This window comes from Sminthopsis crassicaudata, chromosome 3 (genome assembly GCF_048593235.1).
Source record: "Sminthopsis crassicaudata isolate SCR6 chromosome 3, ASM4859323v1, whole genome shotgun sequence".
Classification (NCBI taxonomy): domain Eukaryota; kingdom Metazoa; phylum Chordata; class Mammalia; order Dasyuromorphia; family Dasyuridae; genus Sminthopsis; species Sminthopsis crassicaudata.
Window position 1 is genome coordinate 2,372,272 of NC_133619.1, and position 18,708 is coordinate 2,390,979.

The 18,708-nt window shown below is 46.2% G+C and overlaps 1 protein-coding gene across 4 annotated transcripts in view; it reads left to right on the forward strand.

Moving 5' to 3' along the window:
* The window catches only part of ATP13A3 (ATPase 13A3), a 73,231-nt gene that overhangs the window by 32,360 nt on the left and 22,163 nt on the right, over positions 1 to 18,708 (forward strand). For all 4 annotated transcript variants that reach the window (XM_074297819.1, XM_074297817.1, XM_074297820.1 and 1 more), the window contains exons 2-15: positions 2,994 to 3,093; positions 4,127 to 4,300; positions 6,091 to 6,264; positions 6,456 to 6,526; positions 7,225 to 7,305; positions 7,967 to 8,036; positions 12,197 to 12,331; positions 13,048 to 13,120; positions 14,304 to 14,435; positions 15,302 to 15,481; positions 16,116 to 16,273; positions 16,551 to 16,739; positions 17,955 to 18,016; positions 18,461 to 18,611. In XM_074297819.1, the coding sequence (XP_074153920.1) occupies positions 3,043 to 3,093; positions 4,127 to 4,300; positions 6,091 to 6,264; positions 6,456 to 6,526; positions 7,225 to 7,305; positions 7,967 to 8,036; positions 12,197 to 12,331; positions 13,048 to 13,120; positions 14,304 to 14,435; positions 15,302 to 15,481; positions 16,116 to 16,273; positions 16,551 to 16,739; positions 17,955 to 18,016; positions 18,461 to 18,611 (1,701 nt within the window). In that variant the 5' untranslated portion in view covers positions 2,994 to 3,042. The remainder of the gene's footprint in view (positions 1 to 2,993; positions 3,094 to 4,126; positions 4,301 to 6,090; positions 6,265 to 6,455; positions 6,527 to 7,224; positions 7,306 to 7,966; positions 8,037 to 12,196; positions 12,332 to 13,047; positions 13,121 to 14,303; positions 14,436 to 15,301; positions 15,482 to 16,115; positions 16,274 to 16,550; positions 16,740 to 17,954; positions 18,017 to 18,460; positions 18,612 to 18,708) is intronic.

Here is an 18,708-nt window from a genome sequence, read left to right on the forward strand (position 1 = left end):
TAGATCAGTCCTGTGAGTTATTATGCTGTAAGACTATTATAATTTTCTGAGTTAAGTTTTATCTTAAGCTTGCACAAAATTAGCTTGATTTCTTGACATTGTTCCTTATGGGTGAGATCTAAGAAAGAAATCCCTCATATAGATAAATCCCTCAGTATTGAGAGGGAGTAGTGCAGCTTTTTTAAGAGTTGAGCTGCCTCAACTTTTATACAACATCTTCCCCCTCTCCCACCCTCCAAAAAGAAAATTAAGTCTCCAAAGGCTTTCCCCAAACTCCTTATCAAAAGATTAAAATATCAAAGAAATCTGGCACTTCTTTATTTTCAAACAATTAAGAGAGAATGTTTCAATTTGGACATATTCCAAATTAAAAAGTAGAAAGAAGGCTTCTGCTATTTCTTCAGATGGGAAAGGAAGACAAAAAAGAAGCTGGAGCTGACTTTATGATCTGATCCATAATCTGTTGATACTCACTGAAAAAAAGCTTGAAGCGACTGCCTAGGGTGGAAGAAATCACATGTGGGGGATAGGGTGCAGAGAGGCTGCTCTGATTTCTACTCGACATCCTGTGGTGAATTTTTTGGTTAAATATATTCAGGGCTGTGCTTAGGAAAACACAACCAGCCCAAGCAACCCTCGGCTGGCCGGCAGAAAGTCCACAAGAGGAGGCTGCGTGTTAGCTGCTAGGCTTATCCACAGCCCCCAGCAGCCCTGGCTCTCTCCCCCCACCCCCCCTTCCCCCAGTGTGTTAGTGAATGTTTGACTTGTGACTCAGGAATTGTTAAAAATAAGTTTGGGCTCTGAAAGCCTATTCTGTTCAGGGCCTTCATTTTGTGGCTGCCATCCGGTGACCAGCCTGTGCGTGATAAGCTTCTAGGTCCTCGTGTCCCCTTTGACCCTAAATGCCTGTAGACTCCTCAGAATATTTGTAAGTGAATTAAATACAGAAGATATCAAGGGGGAAAATTATATTGAAGTAGCTGTTAACATATTTAAGAAGTTCAGATGAGATGGCCCAGATGGGAACTCCAGTTCTCGAGGCCCTCCTGAGGGCCCTCTCTCCCCCCCCCCCCATCACATTGGGCAAGTGGGAAGCAGCTTTCCAGGGAAGCCGGCCTGTTCTAAACTTGGTGTGGGGACATGGTGGATCTTTCGAGATCCTGGAGAAAGATGTCACACCAACCTACCCTGCCTGATTACTGCACAGGCCGCTGGGACGGGGTCACAGTGGGCATGTGCACAAACAGCTTCTGTCGCCTGTTTTTGATGAAAGAGCTGAGGGCCATGAGGGGGGAAGTTCTCTGTATCATGAGGCAGGGCTCCGGCCCTCATCCTCCTGCTGTCCCCAGTGCGGTCCCGGACTTGGATCTGGTTTGTGGCCAATCCCAGGCTGGAATCAGGAGCTAACACATGGAGTTCAAAAGATTTCTAAAGACCCCAAGCTGATATCCTGGAACAATGGGACTCCACCCAACTGGGAAAACACCGAGGGTCCTTGCGTTTCTGGGTCTGCCCTCTTGTTCTGCTGCCTTTGTTTCCCAAGAGCTCCCTCTTTTCTATCCTGGCCAAAGAGCCGTCCCTTACAGTCAGTCACTCAGGGCAGGCTCTTAGCTGAGGAAAGAAGGCTTGCTCCATTGGCATTCTGGGGAGAAGAAAGGAGCATTTTAGGTGACTTAGGTTACTAAGGCTGGTACCTGGCTATGTATCCCCACAGAGTTTGCAGGTGTTTCTGTGCCTGTTTTCTCATATAACCTTTTATAAAGGGACCTCAGCTGTGCCTGTGGTTTCTGAGCCACCAAGAGTCTGAGGCAGGATTTGAATGCAGCTCTTTGTGGCTTCAAGTTCAAACACTTGTTATGAATGGCTGAATGAACCAAAGAGAAAGAACCTTTTAAGAAAAACTTGAGTGATTACTGTGTACCGAGCACAGTACTCGCTCGTGGGGACCTTTGGCTGGGGGTGGGGGGTCTGTAGTGAACTACGAGGGAAGTGTGGGTGCTCCAGGAGGGGGACCTGGGAGCAGGCCCTGTGGAGAGCACAGACTATCTGCTCCTGGGCTCTCCTCGGAGCCCCTTCACGACCTCCTGTCATCTCCTCTTGCTTCCTTCACACAGCTGTCATTTCCCCCCTCGTTGGTCTCCCTGCAGCCCCCTTGCCCCAGTCTGCTGGCCCCCTCGGGCCTGCCCCCAGCTGCTGGCTTGCTGCGTGTCTTAAGGCCCTTTCTGCTGTAGGATTGAAGGTGTCTGAGTCCACGTGGTTTTCCACGCTTATTTCCATCAGATTAGAATCTGAGTTACCCTGAGCAATTGAGGGATGATTTACCCCATTCTTGGCGTGGATACTCCCAGTGTCTGACGCATTTTGGGAACACGGTTGGCGATCTGAATCGCTGCTGACCCTGCCCCCGTCTTATAAAGCTTCATTGAAGGATGAGCTCCCTGAGGACGGCTCGCCGTGGGCCTGGCTGCTGTTTGTGAGGGGCTGCAGCCCTCCGAGTTGGGGGGCAGAATTCTGCGTGCAGTTCTAGTGAGGGAGGCCTGGGCCTGAGCTGGAAACTGCTGTGGGGGAGAAGGTCAAATGCTGTAGGGCCTCTCCTCTGACTGGTGCCACAGACAGAAGGGGGAGGGCTGGCTTTGTTTCTCAGGAGAGAGTAGAAAGGTCTCATTGCTTCAGGCACAGGGGCTGCCCTTCTTCCAGTCTGTGACTTGATTACTAAGGCCCGGGGAGAGTGAGCTGAGACGGTCCATGTGGGGGGCTTCCAGGGTTCGAGAGGGCCAGGGATGCCCTCTTACCTCAGATGTCTCCAACTCTAATAGCTGAACCCCTCGGCCTCTGAGGCCTAATGGAGCTCAAAGGTTTTTTTGCCAAGATTTGGGGCGCTTGTCACAGCGAACCTGCCCGAGTGGGGTGGGGTTTGCCTGGACACAGATAACGCGGCTCCTTGAAGAGCTCAGCCATTAAACGGGGCAAATTCTTGTTCTTTTTCCTCTTAGTTATCTTCAAGTGTTCTGAAGCAGAGAGTAATTTCGTAACGCAGTAAAAATGGACAAAGAAGAAAAGAAGACTATTAATCAAGGCCAAGAGGAAGAAATGGTAATTCTCGTGTCTGGTTTTGGCAGTTGGAAAGAATTAGATAATTTTGTGCTGGGGAGCAGAGTGGGGGCTCAGCCTGGGGGCCCTGACACTGTGCCACCGGGCTAGTTTTAACAGTAGCTAGCATCAAAATCCCCAGGGTGCTGGAGGTGGGATTGGGAGGGGAGGGAGGGATTCCTGTAGTACCAGCAGCTGGATTATTGGTCGAAACAAACCTTTTTTGCTGTGCATTGTTGGAAAGGAGGCTAGCTGAGGATGTGGATTGTTCCCACATCCATCACCATTGTTAGGGGAGACGTGGATTACAGATGCAGGCTCCCTCTCCAAGAGAACAATGTAGTGGGCATTTCCACTAAGCCACGTAATTCACTTCCCCAGCAAACTTGCTTGTCTGTGAGCTGCGAGCCCCGTCCCTAGAGTGTCAGAGCTCCAGCTTTCACTGCTTGTTCTCTCTCTGTGTCTCTATCTCTCTCTGTCTCTCTCTCTGTCTCATCTCTGTCTGTCTCTCTCTCACACACACTGCTTCGCATGTAGTTGCTGCTTAATGTTTTAATTTAGTGCAACTGTATATTGTCCCCATCCTTTGGCCTTTTTACTTAGTGGCACCCAGGTCATATGGTGCTTCCAGTCAGGTTCCAGCTCTGCTCTGGGTTGATAGCTAATCATGAGCAGGGCTGTGTGAATACTTTGCTGGAAGCTGGTCCCCTCCAGGGGGATGCAGATGCAGGGAGGGTGCACGGTGAGTATCGGCCAGTTGGTTTTATTGACGCTGCGGGGCATTCTTCAGTCACAAGTGACTGGTTACTTCTTGGGTAATCCCCACAAAGACTGGTCTGTTAAATGCCCACTAGCGTGCCTAGGATGGTTTCAGGCAGTGTCCCAGGGGAAGCAGTGTATTGGGCAGATAGTTGCGAAAGCAAGAACAAGAACTGCTTTGAACACGGCAGGTTGACTGCTCAGATTTCAGTTAACATCTCTGCCTAAACTGCTAAAGGTACGGCTGTTCATTATTTGCCTTCCTGTTTGCGCACAGGAGATTTATGGGTACAATCTGAGTCGTTGGAAGCTGCTCATAGTTGCATTTGGGGTGATCTGTACTGGCGGCTTCCTCCTCCTCCTCCTCTACTGGATGCCCGAGTGGCGAGTGAAGGCCACGTGCCTCAGAGCGGCCCTCCAGGACTGCGAGGTGGTCCTGCTGCGGACAACGGTGAGTGTGGCTGCCCCCCGCCCCCGCTGGGCACCTGCCCTCCTCTGGCCTTCTGCCGCTCTGCTTTGGGACCCTTGTTTCCCCGGGCCTTGGCAAACAAGTAGTTTGCCATGTGTGTTTCCTGCCAGTGCATTCCATTCCATTCTGAGCTGGGAAGATGCTCTTGTTAAGGTATGGCTCTGACTGAGCCGTCTCTCTTTGCAAAAACTTGCTGCTCCCACGCTGCTTGGCTGGCGATGGAAGCTGCAGGCCTTCTGTGGGACCTTCCAGAATTTCAGGGTCTTTTTTGTCCTCTCCTTTCAGAGTCTACTTCTTTAGGAACCAAGCTTGGGTGTCAGGAGTTCCCCCTTTTCGGGCTGCCCAGCATTGACTGCACTCTGTGCCACTCCCAGTGGCATTGTGGTAGGGCTTGGCTCTGAGCTCAGGCCTCTGGACAGAGTAATTCCTTGTAGAATGTTTGCTGACTAGAATCTTGTCTGGAGTTTTCATTTGTTTTTATCGATTTCACCTCATGAGCTGTTTCACATACAAAACCATCCCCTGTGGTCCCCAAATTGGTAGGCATGAGCCTGAAAGCCTAGAAAAGGTCTGGCTCTTGCAGAGCTTCCTGCTAGTCATTATGGGGCCTGGCTAGGATGCTGCTGCTGCTGCTTTTTCTTTTTGATCACACTTTTTTATTTTCAAAACGTAGACATGGATAATTTTTCAACAATGACCCTTGAAAACCTTGTGTTCCAAATTTTTTCCCTCCCTTCCCTCCACCTTCTCTTCTAGATGGTAAGTAATCCAGTATATGCTGAACACATGGAATTCTTATATACTTACTGCCACATTTATCTTGCTGCACAAGAAAAATCAGATCAAACAGGAAAAAATGAGAAAAAACCCAAATGCAAGCAAACAACAAAGAGTGAAAATGCTGTGTTGTGCTCCTCCCTCAGTTCCCATAGTCCTCTCTGGATGTGGATGGCTCTCCCCATCACAAGATCATTGCAACTAGCCTCAGTCATCTCACTGTTGATGAGAGCCATGTCCATATGTTGTTGCCTCTTCATGTTAAAAAGGAGAGCATCTCCTTTGCTTTAGTTGGTGGTCATTTTACAAATTGCAGAGTTTTTTCTTAAACCCAAACCAACAGGAGCCTTGATTTTATGAAGGCGCCCTCTTGCCTTGTGGACAAGCTAATGTCCTTCAAGTCAAGGCTTGTTTTGGAGGATGTTAGGTTTGCCAGGGATGAGTCCCCGTGTTTGGCAAGTTGGGTTCCTATCTATCTGAGGAAATCACAGGATGAGGGCCATATTGTCCCCTTTATCTCTGCTCACCTTAGTTTCCCCATCTGTAAAATGGGGGGGGTAATAGCAGCCACTTTTTGGGGTCGGTATAAAGACTAAATAAAGTCACAAAGAAAGAGTCTGGTGGTTCCTGTTACCTTGTACTTCCTGTCTGGAAATGACCGGGTGTGAACTAAATTTTGAATGTTCTGGAGCCTTTTCAGCATGAAGGGATTGGGGAACACATTGAGCTGTAACTAAACTGTGATCAGGAGGCTGTATTTTCCCAGCTGGCAAATGGAATTGGAGGAATTAGGCTGGTAGTGATGAATTTGAATTAATAGCCCACAGCACTGTGACTTGAATCTGCCTGTGAGCTCTCCTCGGCCCCTCAATTAAGAGCTTGTTGGACAGGGGAATCCTTCATGAGGAGCTTTTTGATTGATTGTGATATGGCATACGTACAGGAAAGCAAGACTGCTAGAATGAACGTTATTTCTCTCTCTCTTTTTTTTCAAGGATGAATTCAGGATTTGGTTTTGTGCAAAAGTCCGCTTTCTTTCTCTAGAAAACCACTCCTTTTCAAGCCCTAAAACAGTAAATAAAAAAGTGTCCAATGGCCACGCTGCTCATTTCCATTTCCCTGAAGACCTGTCTGAAGAGAACCAGCGTGACCTTGCCCAGCCCCAACAGGTACTGTCGCCTCTGCCTGCCTTTTGGGCCAGCGGGGAGGGCCTGAGAATGTCTGTCTAGGAGCTGAAGCATTTGAAGATGGGCTGGAGCCCAATTTCATGTCTTTTTAAAGTGACTATTAGGAATCAACTGAAATGTGAAAGGCCAGGATATCTGGGTGCCCACTCTGTCTGATGCTTTGTGTTTTGCAGATTCGTTACTTCACGCACCACAGTGTGAGGTACTTCTGGAACGACTCCCTCCAGAACTTTGATGTGTTAAAGTAAGTGGGGGTTTTCTCTTTTAGCTTTAGATCAGATCACATCTTGAGTATTTGACAAGTCGGACATTATAAAAAGAGCTTGCTATATTTATGTCCAGAAGTAGAGGAGACCCCTGCTGCCTTCCCTTCGTGTGTCCCTCAAAAATGCCCTTCAGGGACAGAGCCTTCTTGAAATTGGGTCCTACTAGAGCCCTGTGGGAGTGGTTGTGGTCAGGTGAGGAGGGAGCATCTGGGGCAGGATGATGCTATATTGGCTGGTGCTCTTTCTCTTAGAGGCCCCTGATCCTTGCCTTCTGTTAAATTGTGTTTGAATATGGCCTAGCAAGAAGAAAGGGTGTGTGTGTGTGTGTGTGTGTGTGTGTGTGTGTGTGTGTGTGTGTGTGTGTGTGTGTGTAAAATAATTTACAAATAGTAAATAAAATAAGTTATGCTAACTTGATATTACTTGAATTATGATGCAGTGGAAAATATTTAGTAAATAACTTGAGATTACCCCCCCCAAAAAAAAAAAAAAAAAAAAAAGGATCCCTCTTGTGGGCTAAGATTTATGATGACATTTTAAAAGTTCTCTTATATCCTAGGACTGCACCTAAGGATTCTTACATAGAGTAGAATTCTCAAACTTTTACCCAAGTATCAAAGAATCTAAATATTTTAAGTTTAGATTAAAGTACGAATTCTTTCTTTTATTTATTTAGGGGCCTGGATGAAGGTGTTTCGTGTACTTCAATTTATGAACAACACAGCTCAGGGCTGGCAAAGGAGACACACGCTTACAGGTACAGAAAACCCAAACACCAGTGAATGTTCAGCCCATTTATGCTTGTTGTCCTCTCAAACACTGTGATTTTGACATTAAAGAGACGTTAAACTATTTAAGCTTCAATTGATCAGTAAATTGATTTTGATTTTGGTAATGAATTGACAAATAATTTTGGAAGTATACTTCGCTAAATGAATGAAATCTGTACTTTAATACAGTTCTTTAAGGTCAGTATTTTAAAATGAAATAGAAGTGGTTTCAAACAAAAAACTTAAAAAGCTACAATGGTTTTTCCAAGAACTAAAGTTTAGCCTTTTACTCATTTAAACGTCGAATTTACTATAAGGGAAACTTTTTTTGTTCCTCTTTGAGAATTAGGCAAGGACATGAAGCATATCCTCATGTCCAGTTCTGGTTCATAGGATGCTACTTGATTATGCAAAAGTGTTTAATTCATCTTTTGCCAAAAGTAGTCTGTTTGAGAGACTAGTTTTTGCCATTTGTCAGGAAATTCTGGATGCTGTTCTCATCCCAGCACCTGCTGCTTTTGCACAGATCTGCATACATCTCATAAATCCGAGCCTCAGATTCGGAACACTGAAACCTGGGAGGGGACAAGAAGGGCGGGAAAGCTGGAGTTTGCCCTAACAGCCCGGCTTTTCTCTTCTGTCCCACAGAAAACTGATGTATGGAATGAATGAGATTGCTGTCAAAGTGCCTTCTGTCCTTAAACTTCTGGTTAAAGAGGTAAGGCCCTCGGTGTGGGGCAGGCCTCCGAGGCCTCCATCAGAGGCAGGCCTGGCCTAGGTCTGGCCTGGGCCTGGGGTTTTCTGCTCTGATCTCCCTGCTGGTGCTCTGCACTGCCTCTCTGGTTCTGGGGTGTTGCTTATGCTATTTTCTGTGGCTTAGGATTCTCCCGACAAGGTCAATTAAGACCACTGGCCCTCCCATTGCTGTTGCTGATCTCTTAGGTGAACTTTGCATTCACATGTTGCTCATGCATCTGGGATTTCTAGTTGTTTGTTTTTTCCCTGTACCAGATTTGAAGCTTTGCTGTGGCTCGGATCCACTTGTTTCTCTAATCTTCCTGTTTCCTCCATTGCGTAGCATTGATCCCTACAGACAGTACTTAATGATTCTTGAACTAAATCAAGATGGTTTGAATTTAAATCAAGTGCACTTTAAATTCTGTTTCCACTTAAAGAGTCAGAGATTTCCCCGTAAACTGCTATCTTTGTATTTGATAGTCTAAATACATTTCTCTTTCTGTCTGCTGGGAGAACTGATTTGATTTTCAGAAGTGATGATTTTGATAATCACATCAAAAACCTGGAGGATGATTTGATTAATTTTTTTTATCTTAAAATAGATCTTTGTAAAATCTTATATTTTGTGACAGTGCATACTGTCCAAAACTTTTTTTTTTTTGGGGGGGGGGGAATGTGTTAGTAAATTCAGCTTCAGAATGAGAATGAGAACCATAGAACTAGGCTGAGTTTTTCTTAATGGGGTCACAAATCAATCAGAATCATCTACAGCAGGAACTCCAGTTTTGTTATTATCCAGCTTTGTTATCATTGGGTTAAAAACCCAATGATGCCACAAAATCCAACAGAAAAGGGTTAAACAATTAGGTTCAAGCTGTCATAAGTGTTTAAGTGTTTCAAAAAAACAAGGGCACGATAAAAGGCAAAAATGGTAGGGACATAACAGTAGTAGAAGAGGTGGCAAAAATATACAGAAGAGCTAGACAAGAAAGGTCTGAACAAAGCTGAACTTCACCAATGATCATGATGGTGTGATCTAGAGCCAGACCTCCTGGAGAATGCAGTCGAGGGGCCTCAGGAAGCTTTGCTAACCATAAGCTTAGTGGAGGTGATGGAGTTCCAGCTGAGCCATTGAAAATCGTAAAAGATGATGCTATTAAAGCTCTGCACTCAATAGGCCAACAAACTTGGAAAACTGCACAACTCCCAAGCCAGGAAGGCCATGCTTATGATTCTGCAAGCCAGGCTTCCTTCAACAAGATGCAAACTAGGATGTACCCAAGTGCAGGCTGGTTTTCAGAGGCAGAGAAACTAGCAACCAAATTGCCAACATTCCCTGGATGATGGAAAAGGCGAGGGAGTTCAAGAAACACAAGAAACACACAAGCCTTTGTGAGGATCCCAACAAAGGGCGGCAGGTCCTCAGAGAGATGGAAAGACCAGATCATCTTTCTTGTCTCCTGAGGAACCGGCATGTGGGCCAGAAGCAACAGTTAGGACTGCACATGGAACAGCTCATTTGCTTAGGATTGGCAAAGGTGTACAACAAAGCTTATATTATCATTGTATTTGCTTAATATCCAGAGTACTTCATGTGAAATGCAGACTGGATGAATCCAAAGCCAGAATTCAGGTTGCTGGGGAAAGTACCAACAATTTTAGCTATGCAGTTGATACCATTCTAAGGCAGAACTTGAAGATGTAACAAGGAAGTTCTTGAAGAGGACGAGAGAGGAGAGTATAAGATCTTGGCAACTGGTCCCATTGCTTTCTGGCAAATTTAGGGAGAAGAAATGGAAGCAGTGTCGGATTTTATATTGCTCAGGTGCCTTGGAAGGACAGCTCGGGCAAATCCAGGTGACAAACTAAAAAGCAGATGTCCCCTTTTTGACAAAAGTCTGTAGTCCAAGCTATGGAGTTTCCAGTAGCAATGTCCAGCTAGGAAAGTTGCATTATCAGGAAAGCTGAGTACCACAGTGCAGGTGCTATTGAATGATATGCTGGAGAAGACTTCTGACAGTCCCTTGGGCAGCTGGGAGATCACATCAGTCAATATTCCAAGAAATTAATGCAGGCTGTTCACTGGAAGGTCAAAATTTGGAGCTGAAGCATAAATGCTTTGGCCACATAATGAAAAGATGGGACTCCTCGGAAGACATTCTGATGTTGGCAAAAGGAAAAGGAGACAGCAAAGAATGAGATGGAGAGACGGTGTCAGGGCAGCAGAGACCATGAGCTTGGCCTGACGTTGAGATTGCAGGGGGCCGTGGGGCCATGAAAGGGTGGATTTAGCTAAGAGCGTCCCAGATGTCCTGGCCCAGGGCTGAGGACTTGACCAGCCTCCCTGAAGCTCCGCTTTTCTGTGGATTGTAGGTTTTTGGGCCCTTCGTGTTCAATCACAGGAACCAAGGGGCTTCTGCTGCCAGTTTGGGATGGCTGCCTTCTGAGAAGGCCATCCTTGTGTCAGCCTGGACACAGAAGGACTTGTCCTGGGTGGGAGGAGGCCGCTCGGGCCCAGAGCAGCCTCAGGAATCTCCTCATGGGCATCTTGTCCAGAGGGAGCCTGGTGCCCAGAGGCCCAAGTCTCTGCTGATCCTGAGCGCATTTGGGATGTCACACTGCCCCCCAGTGGTGGCTGGCATTTAGGAAATAGCAGAAATGTTGGACTGTTAATTAAATGCTAGATAGGGTTTTGTTTTTAGACTGTGATTAGAACTTGCTTTCTCTAGTGAATTAAGATAAAAAAATCCAAAGATTTCTCTAGTCCCCTCTAGGGAGAAATGTAGAGTATGGAGTTAAAAAAAAAAAAGTCTCACATAGATGGGGAAAGCCCCACTAAAAGATTGTTAAGAATCTCTTATTTGGGAAGAGAGCTCACATTTCTTAGCATCAGCTAAAGTAAGGCTTGCTGTGGTAGGGGATGGGAGCGGTGTTTGGCTTTTGTTTTGAAATCTGGAGTTTTATTGATCAAAGAATTGATCTAGTTAGCCCTGTTCCAGCATGGTACTCCTCAAGTGGGATCTGACTCCACTGGAAGCATCTTTTAGTTATGGGTGACCCCAGACACTGCGGGGAGCAGGTACAAATCCAGCCAGCATTGTGGGAAAAGCTGCTCAAGCCAAATACCCTGGGGGTGAGGTGGGTTTTGGCGTCTTACGAGAGTTCTTATTCTCCATTTCCCCTCAAAGAATGCTGATAAGTGTAGGGTGGTCCCTAGCACTGATGCTGCTTTTGCTCACACGCCTTTACGTCTGTCTGCTGAACACTTAGATGAGTCTGCTTGTTAGCAGCATTCTGACATGCCCCCTGGAAATATGTTGGAGTCCTAGAGCTGAGTGCCCAAAGGGAAGTCCGTGAGGCCTGGGCATGCCGGCACTGGCATTGAGCATATTTCGGATGAGATTCATCCGTGTTGCTCTTTGAGAGTGGGTGCCTATGTGGATGGAGCCGAGGCTGGTGCCCAGGAGCCCAGCTGCAGCTATTGGCCTAATCACATTTTGTTGTTGTTTTTTCCTCAATACACATAAAGACAGTTTTTAGTTTTCATTTTTGTTTTTGTTTTTGCTGAGGCAATTGAGGTTAAGTGACTTGCTCAGGATCACACAGCTAGGAAGTGTTAAGTGTGTGAGGCCAGATTTGAATTCAGGTCCTCCTGAATTCAGGGCTGGTGCTCTACCCACTGCGCCACCTGGCTGCCCCCAGTTTTCATTTTGGTAAGATTTTGCATTCCAAATTTTTCTCCATCCCATACCCCTCCCCAAGACAGCAAGCAATCCTTGATCTAGGCTAAAAATATGTAGTCATTTAAAACATATTTCCATATTTGTCACTATTTTGCAAGAAAAATCAGATCAAAAGGGAAAAAACCATAAGAAAGAAAAAGTGAACAAACAAACAAAAAAGGATGAGGATACTTCGCTTTGATCCACATTCCGTCTTTGTCATTCTCTCTGGATGTGGATGGCATTTTCCATTCCGAGTCTATGCAAATTGTCCTGAATCACTGCATTGCTGAGAAGAGCCAAGTCTGTTATAGTTGATGATCACACGCTCTTGCTGTTACTGTGTCCAGTGTTCTGGTTCTGTTCACGTAAGTCGTTCCGGGCTTTTCGGAAATCGGCCTTGCTTTTTGTTTTCCAGGTTCTCAATCCCTTCTACGTTTTCCAGCTGTTCAGTGTGATCCTTTGGAGCACAGATGAATACTACTACTATGCCCTAGCCATTGTGATCATGTCTGTGATCTCCATCGTGAGCTCCTTATACACCATTAGGAAGGTCAGCACATGTCCTGGGGTGCCCAGGTTTTCCAACAGATCCTTCAGAGCTTTGGAGCTCCTGTCTTTGTCAGTGTATTGGGACTCTTTCCTATCCAAGATTATAACTTTTTGTGATGACTTTGAAGATTCAGTTTTTGGCCGTTGTCAAGACACAGACATTGGAGGGAGTTATTCGGGGCCACTGAGGCTGGGCATAAGCCCGGAGCTTTCTGATTCCAAGCCAGCTCTTAAAATGACTGGCTCTTGGATTTCTCTCAGCAAAATCTGATGGGCCAGTCAAATTTTTGACTCTTTTCAATGTAAGAAAATCTGGAAACCTGTGATTATCTGGTTTGTAAATAGCTTTGTGCCAAAGTGAGTCTCTGGAATCGGGGAGCTTGCTAGTGAAAGGGCATTTTGGGCTGGGGAGAGGAGGGTGGAGGAAGAGGGAGGAAGAGCACCCCCAGAGAAGCCTGCCCCATTCCTGTTGGGAGAATGCTCTCCTGTGTGCTGGGGGAAGGTGAGAGAAAGGGTCCCCAGAGGAGCCAGTCCTCTGGATGTAGTGCCCAGTTCTTTAGCTTTGTCCATTTTTGTTTTCTGCAGCCATTGGATTCTTAAGAGTGTGTGTGTGTGGGGGGGTAATTGGGGGCGGGGGATTTCCCTGGACCTCTGATTTCATTGGCTGTGTGAGTACCATTTCATAGTTAAGCGCAGCACTTCTCTGTTTCTTTTCAGCAATACATCATGTTGCACGATATGGTGGCCGCTCACAGCACTGTGAGAGTTTCCGTCTGCAGAGTTGGTGGAGGTAAGTAGCCCACAACGTGTCTGTCCCTTGGAGGGGTCAAGGATTGGAAGAGCGGGTCAAAAAGTGCCCCACCGAGTGCCTTTGCCAAGAGTCCATGGGGAGCTGGAAGGCCGTTTTTTCTGTCTGGCACACACTCACATGGGTGCTCATTGCATGTAGGACAGTGGAGGAAGCCCTTCGCAGAAGTTTTCTTTTTTCTTAGCCAGGTTTACAGAATCTCTGGTTTGTTCACAGATCCTTTGGTGGGGGCTCGGGATGTCCACAGACCCATGCTGGCAAACTCCTTTTTGTGGAAAGCCAGATAAAATTCCTGTGGCTGCATTTATATTTCAAACAGTTCTCTGAGTGGGAAGAACTAAAAGGGATCTTGAGAGTTGTCACAAATTAATAAACTCTTATGACTTAAAAGTCCAAAGTCCAAAAGTCCAAGAGTGAAACCTTGTACTTTTGGCCTGAGGGAAAATGTGGAACTGTTCTGTTCTGCACACAAACTCCTACGTGTGCAGTGGTATCAAGGGGCTTAGTCTGGGGAGTTGGGCAGGGACCACTCTTGGGTTGGGGAGATCCTTCTTGTAACTCCTCTACACCCCACTGAGGGAGGGCTGTGGATCGCATGGGCTTTTATTTTTTCCTGGTGGCATTTCCCAGTGTGAACATCGTCTCCCCTCCAGCTTGTAAAAGCAGAGCCTTGATCCTGCTGCTGCTCCTTTCTGGCTTCACCTTTCACTTGTGATCTCTGTCCAGCACCCCAGATCAGCCTCAATTGGCCTGCAGGCTCCTTTGTGGGCTGCTGTCCGTCCCTCTTTCCAGTCATTCTTTCCCAGTTTGGGGAGGGGTTTCTGTGCTCTCGCTTCTGCTCATTTGCTATGCCATTGCTTCTACCCAGAAAGACTTCTCTGATGGCATCTCCTCCCCGACCTCACAGGGTTTGGTGTTTCTCTTTTTGTAACAACCACCCATTAGGAGCATCGTGAGGGCAGGGGTTCCCTCAGGGTCGCCGTGTCCATGGTTATGAAGTCATTTAAAAGTATGTTTCAGTAGGCCTCCTCTCCTTCCCCTTGGACCACTGACCTCTCTCCTGGGCTAACGGGGTGAAAGCCTCTGAGACACAGAACCATTGGCTCCTATGTCCCTGTTAGTCCATGTAAAACAGCATTTAACTTACAGTCTCTGTTCCTTTCAGAAACAGAAGAGATCTTTTCCACGGACCTTGTACCTGGAGACATCATGATCATCCCCATGAATGGGACGGTCATGCCCTGTGATGCGGTCCTGATCAGTGGTACCTGCATTGTGAATGAGAGCATGCTTACAGGTAAACGGGCTCAGTGATGGCTCTTCGAGCTGGGCAAGGGGAGCTTCACCAGAGATGGTAGGATGCTTCTACAAGAAATCCATGCAATATTTTATTTTCATACTGTGACTCAAGGGATAAAAATGACTAAAAGTTAGAATTCTAAAAATAACCTGCTATAGTGAATCGTGGATCTCCTGGGAATGATGAAGGTGGGAAGAGGCATTTTGAGCCTGATGTGTTGGGAAGAGCGACGGTGTTGGGCTTGGAAGAGACTTGGATCTGGTTTCTCTCTGTGGAGCTCAGAGCCTCCATTTCCCCTTTTGTAGCGTGGGGCCACTTTGGGCCATCCTCCCGACGAGGCAGTTGTTAGGATCAAAATACGGGGCATGTGAAGAAGACCTTGGTCTGTGTTGGTGATGTTCTTTGGGGGAGAATGAAGCAAGGAAAATCTTTGATCTTCCCCATCAGTCACCATCCTGCCTTTCAAGCAGCAGCACGTGGGCCTGGCTCCTGGTCCCGGCCCATCCTGGCTCCCCGTGACAGCTTTTCCTCAGCTGGAGTCACTGGGGGAGACGAGTACTTTTCCTTTGTCTCATGAAGGCTGGGGAACAGGAGGACATGGGTGTTTAATAATGTCATTCTACCCTACCAGTTATGCTGGTGATGGAATTTTCTCGTTGGTCTTGTCAGGCAAAATTCACCAATTTGAGATACAAGTCAGATCTCTGGATGTGCTGCTAGAACCACAGATCTTTTTGTCGATTTAAATTCACATCACTCTGAAATTCTCGGAAGGTTATTTCAGAGCAGCACTTGATATCTTTGAAGATTGATTTTAAAATGTTAAAAGTTTCTGTGCTGAGGATTTAAACTTTCTGTTTAAGGTGAGAGTGTTCCTGTAACAAAGACGAACTTGCCAAACCCTTCGGTGGATGTGAAAGGCATGAAGGATGAGATGTATAGCCCAGAGCTCCATAAGCGGCACACTTTGTTTTGTGGGACCACCGTCATTCAGACTCGCTTCTACACCGGAGAGCTCGTGAGAGCTGTGGTTGTCAGGACAGGTGGGCAGCCTTTCATTTAACCATGCTGCATAGTAAGCATAAAGGCCTGTTTCCAAATGGCGAGCATTTGAAGAGCTGGGAAGGACTTCTGGATAGCCTAATGAGAGTTCCCTTTAAAAAAATCTGTGTGATTTCTTTTGGGTGCTTCATTCACATCCCTCACAAGGGGAGTGAAAACTCCCTTTCACTTACTTCTTGGTCTTTGTTTGGAGTTAAGATCCTCCTGGAGGGACATAATTCTTGGGTACGAAACTGCTGGGACTTAAGGCTTACTAGTAATAAATGGAAAAACCTTTGGGCTCATGACTTAGTCCTTTAAGTGTCATTGCCACTTGAATTAGGAAATATTAGGGACAAATGGAAAGCTTCAGTATGGGGAGAGAATAATTGAGATAACTAAAATTATCTCATTGCTATTTCAAATAGATGAGCAATATGTTTGATTTCATGGGGAGGGGTGTGGGTATACTTATATCTGAACAAAAACATATCTCTTTCTAGCCTTTTGTATATCCTCCAACTTTATAGCCACTCATTCTGACCCCAGTTTTTAAAAGGGCACATAGTTTCTACTCCTGCTATTTTGATCATCGATTCTGCTGTATGTAGTAACTTGTCAAACATCTGATTCCAGGGTTTAGTACTTCCAAAGGCCAGCTTGTACGTTCCATACTGTATCCTAAGCCAACGGATTTTAAACTCTACAGAGATGCTTACATGTTTTTGCTCTGTCTCGTCGTGGTGGCCGGCATTGGATTTATTTATACCATCGTCCACAGCATACTGAATAAGGTACGGAAGGCTCGGGTTATGGCCTTGTTCATCCAAGGGGCAGTCCAGAATGGCTCTCTGGGGTAATTAGGTTAAATTGCTTTGATTCTGTCCTGGCTTTTCCCAAGAAACTATTGGGTAACTTCACGTTCATTGGCATGTAATGGAAATGGAATGAAGAAAGGCCCCTGATTGGTTGCATTCCCTTCCCCAATCTTTCTCTGCTAAAAAAAGAGGCCTTTCTGAAGTAGTCACCATTAGTGTTACATGTGGTTTTTTTTTCCTGGGCTGAACCTAGGTATCGGCTGGTGTCATAGTTATTGAATCTCTGGATATCATCACAATTACTGTGCCTCCTGCCCTTCCAGCTGCAATGACTGCTGGGATTGTGTATGCACAAAGGAGACTGAAAAAGATTGGGATCTTTTGCATAAGCCCTCAGCGGATCAATATCTGTGGACAGCTAAATCTTGTTTGTTTTGACAAGGTAAAATCAGTTTTACAGTCAGGTCTCACTAGGCTTATTTGCTTTTTTTGTGTTTGTAGCTTCAAGCTTGATACTAAATGCAGTTTTCAATTCAATTGCTTTAAGCAATTTCTTCTCCCCCCTTCCCCATTAAGTAGTATGCTTTTTTTTTTTTTCTACTTTTGAATATTTTTTGATTTAGCCTTTCCATTTTGAAAATCTTGTTGGTGTTTTGGTTTATAAGAAGTATATAACAGAGTTTGTTTTGGTGGAGTAACCTCTCCCAAAGCCCCTGCCGGGGTCCAGGTATGCCCTCCTGACCTACCTGCTGATCAACTCAGTGTGACTGAGAGTCCGGGCAGGGAGGCCATTGTTTCCAGCCTCTGGTTCCTCCCAGAAGTAACTTCCTCCCCATAGGATGGCCATGAGACATGCAAAACCCTTGGCAGATGCTAAATGGCTCTATCAGCAGTGATGATTATGAATTACTTTTGGTTTTTTTGTGAAGAACGTCCTTTACTGGGGATGAGAATGAGGGTTTCCAAACCACCAAGTTGCTTCCCCATTAATTTCCCTTGTCATCATTGTCATAAACATTTCCGAGGGGCTCTGTCCACAGAATCCTTCAGAGCTTTTTTCCCTCAGATTTGCTTGCTGATGTCTCCTGCTCTGTGAAAAGCATTTGATTCTGAGCATTTACAAATGGAAGAGGGCCCCACACCTAGAATCTATGGTGTGAGCCAAACTGTACAAACAGAAAGATGCTCCCTGCCCTCAAGGAACTTCCTTTCTAAAGGGAGGAGAAAGAGAGCTAGAAAGCTGGGGAGGAGCTCACCAGTCAGAAGAAGCCACTGGATGAAAGTGCCAAACCTTACATCTCCTGAAAGAATCTTTTGGTTAGGGCAGCTACTTTCCACTTGAGCTCCGGCACTCTCCTTAGTGACCTCCTCAGATGAAGGAGTTTTGACATGGGAGCCCCAGATCCTTGGCGTGAGCTCATGGTCTCCCTGAACTTGCCTGCTTAAAGTGAAACTCACAGACCCTATACCAGGCTTTGCCATAAATAAAATATTTCCATGAATCTCTTAAGAAGCAATGAGTAGATTATGGGAAGGGGATCTTATTATGCCATTTAAGAAAATGTGTTAATGTCTGGGGCATAGATACCAGGCTCTTGAACTTGTGTTCCTGGGTTCTGTTGGGCATCTCCCAGTGACCCCAGACTTTGTTTTCCAGACAGGAACTCTGACCGAAGACGGCTTAGACCTTTGGGGCATACAAAGAGTGGAAAATGCACAGTAAGAGTTTATTCGATTTCCTCCTTTCCTCCTTCTGGTATATTTTCTCCCTCTGGTCTGATAATTCATCATGTTAGGTCTTTCATGTTGTACTTTCGGGATTTTCAGGCAGGAGGGAGAGTAGAGCTTTCATGGAGAGAGAGGTTTGGGGGATAGCTGCTGTGAAGTTAGTACATATACTTAATGCTTAAACATGGGTTCCCTGGTCACCATGAAACCTAGGGCTTTAGCAGCCTGGATCTCTGATGGAGGCCCCGGAGTCGTCCATCCTAGCCTTGGGTCTATGGAAAGCTGATTTGAGGTCTCCCCTTGCTATCCATCCCTCTGCTTAGGACCTAGTAAAAAAAAAATGCTTCCCCTTGAGTTTTCTGCTTCCCATGAATTCCTGGGGTGGTGGCTGGGGGCACCAGGCCTTTCTTCCAGCTTGGGGCCTTTTCTCCTCAGGTTCCAGCTGCCGGAGGAGAAAGCCTGCAGCGAGAGCCTGGTGAAGTCTCATTTCGTGGCTTGCATGGCCACCTGCCATTCCCTGACAAAGATCGAAGGCCTGCTCTCGGGAGACCCGCTCGATTTAAAGATGTTTGAAGCTATCTCATGGGTAAGGGCCGCCTTTTCGCCTCCTGTTTGTTCTGTGAGCCTGAGGGCGAGCCAAAAAAGAACCAGTTTTCTGCTTCTCCTGTAATCTTGGCTGCATT